This window comes from Propithecus coquereli, unplaced genomic scaffold (assembly GCF_000956105.1).
Source record: "Propithecus coquereli isolate 6110/MARCELLA unplaced genomic scaffold, Pcoq_1.0 Scaffold400, whole genome shotgun sequence".
In the NCBI taxonomy this organism is placed as follows: Eukaryota; Metazoa; Chordata; class Mammalia; order Primates; family Indriidae; genus Propithecus; species Propithecus coquereli.
This window is the reverse complement of record NW_012149731.1, coordinates 1777105-1791461: the sequence shown is the minus strand read 5'-3', so window position 1 is coordinate 1791461 and position 14357 is coordinate 1777105. Positions and strand designations below refer to the sequence as shown.

The window sequence follows — 14357 nt, the reverse complement described above, 5'->3', positions numbered from 1 at the left end:
AACATGGAATCTTGTAGAAACTCAGGGACGTTGTTATAACTAGTGTTCTTTGTTCTGTGGTGTGCTAAAAAGAGAGTTAATAAAATACTGGCTGTCAGTTCATGGAGAATAATAAGAAGATGTGTCCTAATGTTTCAGATTTGTGACTGCGGATGCCCTGGGAGAAGAGTTGGGAAATTCTCACCTTGATCTGGTGATCGTGGCTGTTAAAAGTCTCTGAAGAATCCATTCTTACACTGGGTTGTGAAATTATTATTCTATCTCAAATCTATGAAAGAAAATAAAATTTGCATTTATGTGTATTTGATAAGCTTATCATATATAGTAACTATCACAGAACTTTCATTGGACACCAGCTATGAGCTAGGTACTGTGCTAGTTTCTTTGAAAACGTTATTAAATTTAACACCCACAAAACGCCTCTGCGGTGAGCAATATTATCATTCGTATTTTGCATGTAAGGAAATGAAGGCGTAAAAACGCGTGCAGCTTGCTCAGGATCACTAAGCGGTAAGCAACAGTGTCTGATCACAATTCAGACTTTGAAACTCATTCTACAATTTCTTTTCATGGATCCAGAGTGACTTTATCCAACAGCTATTTATTGGGCACCGCCGTGTGCAGCGCCCTGCACTGGGCAAACAGGACAGAGATGTTCCTGCCTGAGTGGATGTGTGTATAGGTGCATGAACGCATGGATAGATGGGTAAAATAAATGATGGGGAAACACGTGGATAAATGAACGAATGAATGAATCATGGCCTGAGGGAATGAGATGGAAGAGCGGATGGAATGGGTGGGTGAGTGAATGGGTGAGTGAATGAGGAAGTAAACCAATGAATGTGAGTGAATGAATGAAGTGGTTTACGAGTCTGCGCTACCAGAAGCAGCCCGCGAGCCCCGCGGCTGGCGGGCAGGCGGACGGGCGGCTACTCCACACAGTACGGTAGGCGCGGGCTGCTCCCCCTGGAGCCCCGCTCGCGCCTCCTCCCCTCCCTCCTCTCCTCCCCGCTCCTCCCCACTCCTCCTCCGCCGCCGCCGCCGCCACCGGCCGCCCGCCGGCCGCCACGACCCCAGTCCCCGGCGGGCGGGCGGAGGAGGCGACCGCCGCGCGCTGCTGCGCTCGTCCTGCCGCCACCGCCGCCGCCGGGCGCGCCGCGATGCGCAGAGGGGCCGAGCCGCCCGGGGGCCGCCGCCGCCGCCGCGCCGCACCATGAAGCTCCGCAGCAAGGCGGCGGCGCTGCTCCTGCTCGCGCTGGCCGCGCTGCTGCTCGCGCTGCTGTCCCTGCGCGCCGGCCGCCCTGAGCCCCCCGCGCCGCCCGCGCGCCCCGCGTCCGCCCCGCAGCGCCACCCCGCGCCGCTCCCCGCTCGCCGATCGGCTCCGGGCGCCCTCCCGGGGGCCAGCCCGGGCGTTCGGAGGCGCCGGCCCCCGCGTCTGCGCCCCCGAGCGGGCCGCCGGGGCGCGGCGAGACCGGAGAAGTTGGTGAGGTGAGTCGTGGCAACCCCAGAATCCCATCTGGGGACCCGTGTCTCGCTCCCTTCGCCCCTGCCAAGTCCAGGGGAGGCTCTGGGCTGAAGGAAGCGACTCCAAGTTTCACCCGCGGGCTGCCCCCTTCTATTTCTTACTCTGCTAGAAATGAAGACCCACCTTGGTGGAGTCCTCCTAACAGCTCAGTGCCGATTATCACGTACGTTTTTGAAGAAGTGTCAGGGAAAGGGGTTTGTATTTTTAACTGTCAAGGCAAGGCGTATTTTTGCATTCTTGCAAACATGCGCCCTTTGTTTAATTTTTCAAAAGCCATCCCGATGCAAGAATGCTTTATCTCATTCTCATGTTTCACTGGAGAATTTTGACCGAAAACTTAGATCAGATTGAGTTGGAAAAGTTAGATGTTTGCCAGGGACTGGCTGCCTCTTATTCAACTTCGAGTATCCCTGTGCTTAGAACAAGAGGCACTTGACCTAAGTTTGTTAAAAAGAAGTTTTCTCCTCGGAAGGAGTGATGCGTGGCACGGGAGAGACAGTGGGGGTTTCCTGTTCCTCATTCTGTTTCAGGCTCAAGTATGGTCAAAGGGTCCTACAAGGAAAACATCTTAACCTTCGACCTTATGTTTGATATTCTCTTTCCCTACACAAAGCTTAACACGCCACGGCTTTTCATCAGAGCGTTTTATCTTTGGCCTTAGGGTTGCTGGAACGCCCGCAGGTTGGGGATTTGCGTTCGTTTCCTTTGTTGTGGAGAGCTTTTTAACAATCTCCTCGTCTTGTAGCGGATCTGTTTCCTTTGCGCTTTCAGAGCTGTTGTTTGTAACTGCCATTTGCAACGTCCACGTTTGCTGGGCTCCTTAATTACTTGAAACTGAGCTGAAGAATTCCTTTTGACCATAATGACTAAATCTGTTTGGAGCTTTTGCTGTAACTAAAAGACACGAAACCTCGAGAAGTAGCTGTGTCAGCTTTTGTTTCTCTTCTGCCTCATAATAAATGTGCAGATGGGTACTGACAAGTTTTAGGGGGAAAACCGAACAATCTATGGAATTACAGTACGACTGTGTCTCAATGTATACAGTCTTTAAAATAAGGACATTCGCTTGTGCCCAGGAATTCCAGGTTACAGTGAGCTACTATTGCACCACTACACTCCAGCCTGGGCAGCAGAGTGAGACTCTGTCTCTAAAAACATAATAATAGTAAAATAAAATAAGGATATTTCTGTTAGGAATTTAATAGGATTTCACCTCCTCTGTACAGAGTTTTCTAATAATAGATTAAATTTGGGTTTAACTGCAAGTGTACTATGATTTCTGAATTTGATGGGACACTGGTAAGATAATAACAAGAACTGACTCCACTTAACACAGCTAATCTATTGACAGGGACAGTGCTAACAGCAGCGTATAAACATAGCCGCTGTTAACACTTACATGTGCGACTACATAATCCATGCTATAACCCTTTGATAGTGGTTCTCAAAGTGTGGACTTCAGAGCAGGAGCACCAGCATCATCTGGGAACTTGTTAGAAATGCAGATTCTCAGGCCCCAACCCTGGCCTACAGAATCAGAAACCATGGGGGTAGGGTCAGTAATGTGTTTTATTTTTACTTATTTATTTATTTATTTTTCTGAGACAGAGTCTCACTCTGTTGCCCTGGGCTAGAGTGAGTGCCGTGGCGTCAGCCTAGCTCACAGCAACCTCAAACTCCTGGGCTCAAGCAATCCTACTGCCTCAGCCTCCCGAGTAGCTGGGATTACAGGCATGCGCCACCATGCCTGGCTAATTTTTTTCTATATATTTTTAGTTGTCCAATTAATTTCTTTCTATTTTTAGTAGAGACGGGGTCTCTCTCTTGCTCAGGCTGGTCTCGAACTCCTGAGCTCAAACAATCCGCCCGCCTTGGCCTCCCAGAGTGCTAGGATTACAGGCGTGAGCCACCGTGCCCAGCCCTTATTTTTATTTATTTATTTATTTTCTGAGATAGAGTCTCCCTCTATTGCTCGGGCTAGAGTGCAGTGGTGTCATCATAGCTAACTGCAACCTCCAATTTCTGGGCTCAAGCCATACTCCTGCCTCAGCCTCCCAAGTAGCTGGGATTACATGCACAAATCACCACGCCTGTCTAATTTTTATATTTTTTATAGAGATGAGGGGGTCTCACTATATTGCTTAGGCTGGTCTCAAAATCCTGGCCTCAAGGGATTCTCCCACCTCGGCCTCCCAAAGTGCTAGGATTACAGGCATGAGCCACCGTGCCTGGCAGTTTTAACAAGCCCTCCTGTTGTTTCTGATGCACACCAAAGTTTGAGAACCTGCTCTATGGAGTAAGCACTAATGTTATCCCCATTTTACAGATGAGGAAAGGGAAATATTGCATAAGGATTAAGAATTTGTCCAAGGTTCACAGGTAACATTGTTGAGAAGCATAAAGATCCAGGCAGTGTGGACTCAGGTTGAGCACTTACTTTGTATACTGATGTCATGCAATAGTCTTGCCTGTGATTCTCAATTTTACTGAGATTTTTCTAAAGAAACACCATAGATTTTTGGAACTGTCTCATTCTTCAAGGTGTTGGGAACATCAGAGCAGCATCTTTTGTCTCTATCTGAACAAATTGGCTCTGACTAGGAGGAGATCATGAACAGAATCCAAATGGATGTTTTAGGGAAGGACTATTTCCAGGAGCAACAGTACCCTTGAAGCCATTTTTCTTTTGAACATATCTCTTAAATTATCATGGAAATCATGGCCAAACACCATAGGAATAAAGAACAAAATTTTGAAACTTGGGAAAGAGTAAAAAACAAAAGCCACAGGAAGTCTCAGGCTCAAATGCATAAACAGTTGACATTTTCTGGGACTTATTTATTGTTTCTTTTGCTACCTCAACAGAAATGGCAACAGAAGATTCTGAAGTCGTATGGGAGCAGGAGGAAAGATCTCTGCATGGACTCCTTTATTGCTTTCCTAGTTCTGTTTGGGTTAAATTTTTGTGGTTTAGGAGGAATTTCATTTAGGGAGGGAAGAGAAAGCCTCGTGCTTTCAGAAAACTAGTGCTTTAATCTCTTTAACGTGGCTAGAATCCAGAAGAGATGAAGGCTTCGTGATCTCATTTCTCCGGCCTGGGGAGGGTAAGACTTGTGGTTGAAATTAGCTGAAAGCTTGGAGTTGGATGTGACATAGTCCACCACCTGCTTACCATCCACGGCCTGGGCTGCCTTGCCTCCCCCAGGGTACTGCTGTAAGCAAAGTTCTGCCACGTCAACGCAGGAAACACAGCACTCTCCTTCCACATCTTGTTTTCATTTCTGAGAAGTTTCCAAGGACTTGCCTAGTTAGCAGGCAGACCCTACAATTTTATAACTAGTCATTTGTATGCAATCTGTCCTGTGGTGGCCTCCTTCTCTATAAATATAAAGCCGGGAGGTAAGGTCTGAGTTTTTCGGTCAAGGGTGGAATCTGAAAACGGACATCATACTGGAAGTGGCAGTCTCAGAACACAAGAGAAATGAAATCTTCCTTCTATTTTGGTTTATTGGTGATTTACACCTGGCTGACATCCAAGAAGAATTTGAGACGATGTATAGTAAAAGACACATATACAATAAGGCCATTGAAAGAGTTATTTAAAAAAGAAAAGTCATAAAGAGGAGGGGGAAAGAAGTATGGTTTGTCAAAAACAAACAGTACTTTTGTTAGTAGGATTAAGTGTTAAATTTAGCTGTAAGCTTCCTAGCAGCCATGTCAAAAAGGGAACCCTGATGGGCTACCTCATTTTCACTGAATAAAGAGGAAAAGTTTTCAAAAGAGATATTTTTTTTCATGGACCTGAATTACAAAATGAGAATTTTACCTGGGAATAGATTTTAGACTTTAGAAGACGATTTCTCTAGCTTGCTTCTGAAAACTTCTCCTCGAGCCTACATGTGGAAAAGAAAGTTTAATGTAACTGCTAATCAGTGCAATATAAAAAGGAATTTGGCATCTGGAGTCCAGTAAATTGGGTTGTAGTCTAAAGTAAAACGAGCAAATCAATCCAAAAGTTTTCAGAGGTCTTTCAGCTTTGACACTTGATGATCCTGTGATGAGATCATCAAGTTTAACAGCAAAATCCCAACAATGACTATTACATGGCCCTTTGTGCTGTCTCTTGCAAAATCGGTGTTTCTCATTTATTGGCTCCATCCTAGAAGCTCTGACTGATTATTACTCAACCTCAACCCTCTCCTGAACTTTATTCTTTTTCTTCTGTATTGGCCTGGATATTGCTGTTTTCTCTTAAAATATGGTTTCTTAGGGAGACTTAGGCCACCTCTGGGCCTGTGATGTTCTTCTGCCATTTTGTTCCACAGTCATTTAGCAAATGTTACTGCACATTTACCCTGCCGGGCACTCACCGTACAGTGGTGAGTGGGGTTGCTGCCCTCCCCGAGTTGCGGGAGGAGGAGAGACAACACAGAAACTTGTTACACTTGGCAGCCTCCCCAGCTGCCCCAGTGAGAGGAAGCACATGTACTTGCTCATCAAGAGATACCACTTCCTGCAGTTCCCTTTGGTCTCTGAGATAAATCTTCTCAGAATGTCCGAGCCTGCATAAAGCTCCCGCCAAAGAGGGATGATGTTATATAGCAACATGCAAAGCGTATGGCCATCCTATAATTAGCTGATAGCCCCAGAGCACAGTAAAGATCTCTAGATCTTGAGTGCCATCTGTGATAGTATGTAGCTATGAGCCTTGATTCTATTCACAATTCATTTTTGTTGATTGGTCCATCAGTCCCCTCTGTCACCCTCCGTACATACCCAATCAGTAAGCCCTGTCGGTTCTGTCTCAAAATATGTCCCCAGTCCCACTGTGGTTACTGCTGAGTGCCTGGCCTCCATCATTTGCTGGGGGATCCCTGCAGTAGCCTGCTCTTTGGTGTGTGTGGGTCCACTCTAGCGCCCTCTGCAGTCCATTTTCCGTACAGCTGCAGGAATAGTCTTCACTAGGTGGACCAGATGGGGTCACTTTGCTGGTTAAAGCCTCCAATGACTGACTTGCCATCCCGCTGAGAATAAAATTCAGCTTCTTAGTGTGGCCGTTGAGCCCTTGCCTGGTCTCAGCCCCACATCGTTCCCTGACCTTGTCTCCTACCACTCTCGTTCACTCACTCGGCTTCAGCGTCGCTGGCCTTCAAATATGCTGAGCCTGTTCCTGCCTCAGCACTTTTCACTTGTTCCTGTGCTGGAACGTTCTTTGCTCACATCCTCACGTGGCCAGCTCCCTCGCATCTTTCAGGTCTGTGCTCGAATGTTTTCTCTTCAGAGGGGTCTTCCTAGCTGCTCGAGAACACAGGAACTTCCCCATCACTCCGTCCCCCTCACCCTGTTTAGTGTTTGGTTTTTATAGCATCCATCATTCTATGAAGATTGTATTTTATTTGCTCCTCTCCCCTCGTGTACACTTCATGTCTTATTCATCACTGTGTCCCTGGCTCCTAGAACAGAGATGATGTCATAGAAGGTACTCAAGAAAATATTTGTTGGATGAACTAATGAACGAATGCAGCAACCCGGCTGTGTCAGCACTATGCTAAGACTTTACTCATATTATTACCTTCCCTGTTATTTGATAATATCTAAAATAATCCCATACCGTTTAGAAGAATAGTGAGGATCTTTAATGGTAACACCCTTAAAGAGAGAAATTTTTTTTTCTTTTTAATAGATTTTATTTTGTAGAAGAGTTTTACACTTACAGAAAAATCAAGAAAGTATAGAGAATTTCCATATACCCAGCACCTAGTTTCCTCCATTATTAAATCTTCCAGTAGTGTGACACATTTGTTACAGTCAGTGAACTAATATTGATACACTGTTATTAATGTTTAATATATTTAGATTTCTTTGGTTTTGCCTGATGTCCTTTTTCTGTTCTGGGATCTCATTCATGATACCACATTCCATTTAGTTCTCATGGTCTTCTACAGGCTTCTCTTAACGGTGGCAGTTTCTCAAATTTTTCCTGTTTCTGGTGACCTTGAATTTTCTTTTTCTGGTTTTTGTTTTTCTTTTCTATTGCATATATTTAAGGATCTTGGCAGTTTTGAAGAGTACTAGTCAGTTATTTTGTAGGATGCCTTGCTCTCTAATGACACATGTCTGATGTTTTACTCATGATAATACTGGAGTTGTGGATTACTGGGGGGAAAACCACAGAGGTGAAGTGCCCCTGCCATCACGTCGAATCAAATATATATGCTATCGACGTGATTTAGGACCGCGAATCTCGGCCTTGGTCACTTGACTGAGCTAGTGTTTGTCAGCTTGCTCCACTGTGAAGCCACTGTTTTTTCCAAAACCCTTTCCATACTCTGCTCTGTGGAAGGAAGTCCCTATGCACAGCCCATACCTAAATCATGCTCTCCCTCCTTGAGGGTGGAATATTTACGTAAATTATTTGAAATTCTTCTGCACAGGAGATTTGTTCCTTCTACCCATTTATTAATTTATTCAATAATTTATTTATATTCATATGGACTCATGGATATGTATTCTATACTTTGGGTTATGATCCAATATGACTTTATTATGTTGTGTTGTTGAAAGTATTTTAGTTTTGGCCATGAGGAGCTCTTTCAGTTGGCTTCTGTGCTCCTTTGATATATTCTCATCAATGTGTTTTTGATTTTTGTCTTCATCCTTGTTTTGGGTTTGTTTTGTTTTGTTTTGAGCCCTTCCTTGCTCTCTGGCACTATAAGATGCTCTAGGCTCATCTCGTATATTTCCTGCCCCAGTCCTAGAATCAGCCATTTCTTCAAGGATCCCTGCTTCCTTTTATTGGAGAACGACATTGGAAACCAAGCTCTGGGCACTACAGATGCCCAGAATCAACAAATTCCTGGGCACTTGGCAAGCCTGTTGCTACTGGAGTGTCATCTCTTATAGGCCCTCACAGCTGACAGAGCAAAACATATACCCATGTTATACTAACCTGTATATACACATACAACTATAAATATTTCCATATATAATCATCTCTATCTATTGAGCTAAACCTGGATTCATGCTGATGTCTCCAACTCTAATCCATTACCACATGAATCATTCTAGCTTCCTTTCCTCGCCTATTTGGGAGAGGGAATGATTTTATTTTCCAGAAGCCCAGCAGAAGTTTACTCCCATCACATTGGCTTTGGTTGGTTTAAATGCCTGTAATTTGGAGGAGGGACTAAGAAGGAGTAGAGGGGTAGGATCAGATCAGCTGATTAACTTAAACTAAACAAGGTTAGTTAGGGATAAGGCCAAGCCTCCCCACCCCGAAGCACTTGGGGGAGTATGGCGTGGTAGACATTGTAATTGGTTCCTGACTTCCATCCCCCCTTCACCCTGCAGTTGTTGAGTGGACTGCAGCTCCAAGGGATGGTCTGAGCCTACTGTGGTGATCCATCCCTTTCTCAGTGTCAGCTTTGGGTATCCAGGACTAAGTCATCAATATATTCATTTCTCTGGTGACAGTTCCTGGTCCACAGGTGTCACATGACCCAACCTGGACCAATCGTCCAGAAAGGAAGGACTTATTTTACATTATTGGACAAAATACTCCATCTTCCCGATATAACTAAGGAAATAAATAGCCCCAGCTGCTACCATGATCACAAGGGAACCAGCTTTAGGAGGAAGCCATCCCTTTGGGCAGTAGAGTGAAGAAAGAAAGAGAATATGGGTCCTTATGGACACCACTGAGCCCCGGACTCAGTGAATCCTGAGGTCTACCCTGTCTTGGGCCCTTCTGTTACGTGTGTTGGAGTTGAGGTTTCTGTTATATATATCCCGAATCATCTTAGCTGAGCCAGATTGTCCTTTTAAATCAGAATCTTGGGGCTGTCATGGAGAGAATGGGGAATAGGTGCAGAGGGCACACAGGAATTGAGCATCCACCATGCTCTGGAGGTGCCATTGTATGTACTTGATCTTGTCGGAGGCTGCAGGTGATTTATCAGAGGTAGGTAGGTTCCTGGGCCAAATTAGAGCTTTTCTTAGGGATTTTTAAAAATTGGGATCAGAGGCCTAAGGAAACAGCAAAAGGGCAGATTGTTTCTAGTGACTGAAGCTGTAAGATATGAAACTCAGGGATTGTAACCCTGTTTCTACCACGTGGAGAAAGCTGGTCTGCGTTGAAAGTTTGTGGAAGCCAAGATGATGTGGAGAGATGAGAAGCAAGGCAGAGCGAGGGGTGGGACAGGGGCAGCTCCTAGCTCTGTTCCCAGGCCCAGCTTCTGCCTTTTGCTGGCTGTGCTGTTCCAGCCTTTTCTAGAGTCCATGATGTAATGAGTTCCCCTTTTGTTTGTAATCCAATTTGACTTGCATTCCTGTCGCTTGCCACCAAAGAGTCTTGACTAATTTGGTTATGTAGCACCTGCTTTTAGCACCTTTACTAAATTCAGTAAATAGTGGCCATATTGACACTTTTTCTTATACAAACTCACAGGTGAGCCTTTGGAAGAAAATTTGAGAACAGATTTGTTTTCCTTGGAAATACTTCTCTTTATGTATAATTCACTGTAAGAAAATAAGAGACAAAATTTGATGGTGTATCGTATTTTACCACAATTTTACAAATAATAAAAGGTAAGACTTCCACTGAAGATAGAATTTATTTTACATTCCTCCTAAACATTCTACAGCATTTGATTTAGTTCAGATTATGAAATTCTGAAAACTCCTGAAAAAAGAAGTTTCTTAACTTGATGCCTTTATTGGGAATCTCTGATTTTGTGCCAGCAAAGAGTGACTTTGCCATAGTTAAAAGTCACTTTTCCATGACCTTCCTTTTCTTTTAGCAACACAAAAGACTATAATCTTGTAGAAATTCATATGGTGCAATTTAGAATTCAACCTTTACTTAAGTGAAAGACAATACGGAACACAGATTCCATAATATGACTTCCTTTCTTAGTGAGAAAACTGAGGTCCAAAAAGATAAAATAATAATGTACATAAAACACCTAGCACAGGGCTAGGTCATGGGGGTCACTCACCAAATGATCCACTGTTCCGAGTACTGCTATTGTCAGTCATTGCCTTGTTAGTTAGGAACTGAGTCACAACTAGACCCAGCTAACTAGCTGAACCTAGACATCTATAGCTTCTTTTTTTTTTTTTTTGAGACAGGGTCTCACTCTGTCACCCAAGCTGGAGTGCAGTGATGTCATCATAGCTCACTGCAACCTCAAACTCCTAGGTTCAAGTGATTCTCCTGCCTCAGCCTCCCAAGGAGCTGGGACTACAAGTGCTCATCACTATGCCCAGCTAATTTTTATATTTTTTGTAGAGATGGGGTCTCACTATGTTGCTGAGGCTGGTCTCGAACTCATGGCCTAAAGAGATCCTCCCACTGCAGCCTCCCAAAGTGCTAGAATTACAGGCGTGAGCCACCGTGCTGGCCAGTTTTAGCTTTGATGCCTACTCAAGAGAACTGTCGTTTCCCAGCTTAGAAAAGCCTGGAGTGAATTGTGAATTCTCTGGGCGTTCGGAGGTGTTCTCAGGGAACCAAAATGCAGGATTTTTGTCCGTGAACATTGCTACTTAGGGATCTGATTGGGCTTGAGACTTTGCTTTCCATTTTCCTCCTCCCAGTTTTGTAAAAATTACAAGGACCCCAGTTATCTGACCACTGGCCCCAAAGTAACAAGCCTTAGCATCCACTTATCAGATTTTATTCCCTGAGGAGAATGGGTTAATGGAAATTGGTATTAAAGTCTGAGCATTTAAAAAAGTGTATACAAACACTTCAAATCTGGTTTGCACTAAGGTAGAGTATTGGTACTTAATATAACATGTGCTTTTTGCCGCCCTGCCTAGCCTGCTTTGGGGATATAGCATATTTAGAGAAAAATAAAGGCTTCTGATGAATTTCAAGTCAAGATTTAATAATAATGATGATGATAACAACTAATATTTAATGATAACTTCAAATATGCCAGGTACTGTATTAAGCACTTCACCGCATTATTTCATTTCATCTTCATAACAACCTAAGCGGTAGGTACTGTTATTCGATAGGTCAGGACTCTTTCAATTGCAAGTGGTAGAATGCCAGCTCATCAGTTTTTATCACTTAATCATAAAGAGGATTTACTGGCTCATGAAACTGGAAAGTACAGAGCAGACAAAGCTTTAGTCACTAGTGTATGCAGAATTTCTAGCCATCCTGCCTGCTTTTAGCTCTGCTTGCTTCTGTGTGGGCCGCACTCTCAGGTAGATTTTCTCCATGTAATGGTTCCCAACAGGTCTGGGCTTTCATCCTCCTCCTTCAGTAGCTCCTAAGGGAAAAATTTCATCCAGCAAAAGTCCCCAGGCTGCCTGCATTGGCCCGACTTTGATCGCGTGCGTATCCAATCACTGATGGCTACACCTGGGACATGTGTCTATAGCTTGTAGGGTAAGGGTGGGTGATTCAGCCTCTGCAAACCTCATGGGCTGAGTACCAAATAAGAGTGGTTTCCCCAAAAGAAAATTAAGATGCTCTTACCAGAAAGTGCTGGAAGTGGATACCAGTAAGAAACACTGAAACCAAAAGCAGATACCCAGTATAATCAATATGCCCATTTTTCAGATGGGGAAACTGAAGGTTAGAGGTGGTTAAAGTATTTGTTCAAGATGGGACAGCCAAGTGACAGACCTAGAATTTGAAGCCAAGTCCATGTGCTTCTAGAGTAAAACTGCTAATCACCACGAAGTACTTGAGCATAATTCTCAAAATTTGAACTGTTTGGTTGCTTTCTAGAATTCCTTTGAAAAAGACCTCTTTGATAAAAATCTCTCTAATTTTTATAATTAAAGATTGTTGGCTGGGCACGGTGGCTCACGCCTATAATCCTAGTACTCTGGGAGGCCGAGGCGGGAGGATCGCTTGAGGTCAGGGGTTTGAGACCAGCCTGAGCAAGAGCGAGACCCCATCTCTACTAAAGTAGAAGAAATTAGTTGGGTGTGGTGGTGAGCGCCTGTAGTCCCACCTATTTGGGAGGCTGAGGCAGGAGGATCACTTGAGCCCAGGAATTTGAGGTTGCTTTGAACTAGGCTGATGCCATAACACTGTAGCCTGGGCAACAGAGCAAGGCTCTGTCTCAAAAAAAAAAAAAAATGTTGTTCATATTTGTAATGAAAAAAACAACTTATAGAAATGATCCCATTTCAGCCTTTTTAAAAAGTTTTTATATATTTACATATTTATATACACACACCCATATGTATTGGGTATAACTCCGGAAGTCAGTACACCAAAATATTAATATTAACAGTGGTTATGAAATTAGAATTATGGGTGCCCCCTACTTTTGCTTATATTTTAAAATTTTCCTAAATATATAAATATATGGATTACTTGTATAATTTATAAAGCATCTTAAAGTATATAAATTATCATAAAAATTAAAAATCCCTTATTGGCCTGAGGCTTAGGAGGTTGGAAATTAATTCAGGAGACAATTTTTCTCTTTTCCTGCGTCTAATTTGTAAGTCTTTCATTCTTCTTTTCGGGAAATGAAATAGAAATGGCCATTTGCAGAATATGTTATCCTCACCTTATTCTCCCCCGTGTGTCAACAGCCATTTATTTCAAACTAGCACTGCTGGTTCATATTTTATAATCTCAATAACATCTTAATTTGAAAAGAGGAGGGAGATGGAGAAATAGAATCTCCTGCATGTCAGGAACAATCATAAGGGGGAGGAATGAAATGAGAATTAGTCCAGGCACCATCACAGAATTCTGGAAGGAGAATAAATAAACACAGATGTGAATGACCTCAGCTGATGGCAAATGGACAGATTAAGAAGGTGGAGTTGGTGAAGGTCTGTTGTGGGAATTGTTCCTTGCATGAGGGCACCAAGGGAGGCTGGGAGTGGCGGACCGAAATCCAGTCCATGCCAGGAGCCCTGGGTAGAGGCTTCATCTGCCCAGCGAGGGCTCTTTTTCTAACTCACTTGTGTGTGGCCCCAATATAGCCTAATGATTAAAAGCATGGCCTCTTTTAAGTCCAGTTCCCTGGGTTTGAATCCTTGCTGTGACACTTTACTAATCCTAAAGCTTATGTATGTGTCCAATGATGTCTAAAAGCAAACTCACACACATATATACACATAGCCATAATTGCCAACTTTGGACGTTGAATACCTACTATGCATTAGACCTAGACTTTGTTTAGGAACACAGCCATGTTTCAGATATCATGAACCTAATGAAATACGTGCATTAAAATTAAATGCATTTATCAAATAATTTTATTAAGCACCCCCCATGGCGGTTTTTTGGCACTCCGTTGACATTATTCATGTAATACCATGACTTCAAGGCAAATGCCAGCTTTTCTGTCTGTCTTGAAAGATTAATGATACTTGATTTAACTCCAAATCATGGGTCATTAAAAGTGATTTAGCTGCTAGCAAAGCCCCTCACGTCTGGGTTCTGAGGGAAGGCTCTAATCATGGCTTTAATGGAGACATTTTTGTAGAGGGATGCATGCCTTCCAAAACCTATGGTTTGCAGGGAACTTTATTAGTGACTCTTGCTGCCAACACTCAATGTGGATGTAATTACCCGTCACCAGACTCTTCTTCTAGGGGCTGTATCAAGGTGTTTCCACCTCCTTAACTGCCACTCTGGCCTCATTTGCAGACCTTCTCCATATTAAACTAGTGAAACAGTTTCATCTTACAAAAGATCGCACTAGGAAGGGGACTCCACTAATCTCTTCTTCCCCGAAGGTGAGCATATTCAAGCTCTTCAAATTCATCTTCTACCATTTTTTTTCTAAATATTTCTGTATTTCCTTCCTTAACTAAAACTAGCTGCCAGCAGCACGGCTTGGGGCTG

General features: G+C 43.6%; 1 protein-coding gene across 1 annotated transcript in view; it reads left to right on the top strand.

Moving 5' to 3' along the window:
* The first annotated feature begins 1213 nt into the window (after positions 1 to 1213).
* Positions 1214 to 14357, top strand: part of GXYLT2 (glucoside xylosyltransferase 2) — an 86573-nt gene continuing 73429 nt past the window's right edge. The window contains exon 1 of the mRNA XM_012652870.1: positions 1214 to 1488. Within this exon, the coding sequence (XP_012508324.1) occupies positions 1214 to 1488 (275 nt within the window). The remainder of the gene's footprint in view (positions 1489 to 14357) is intronic.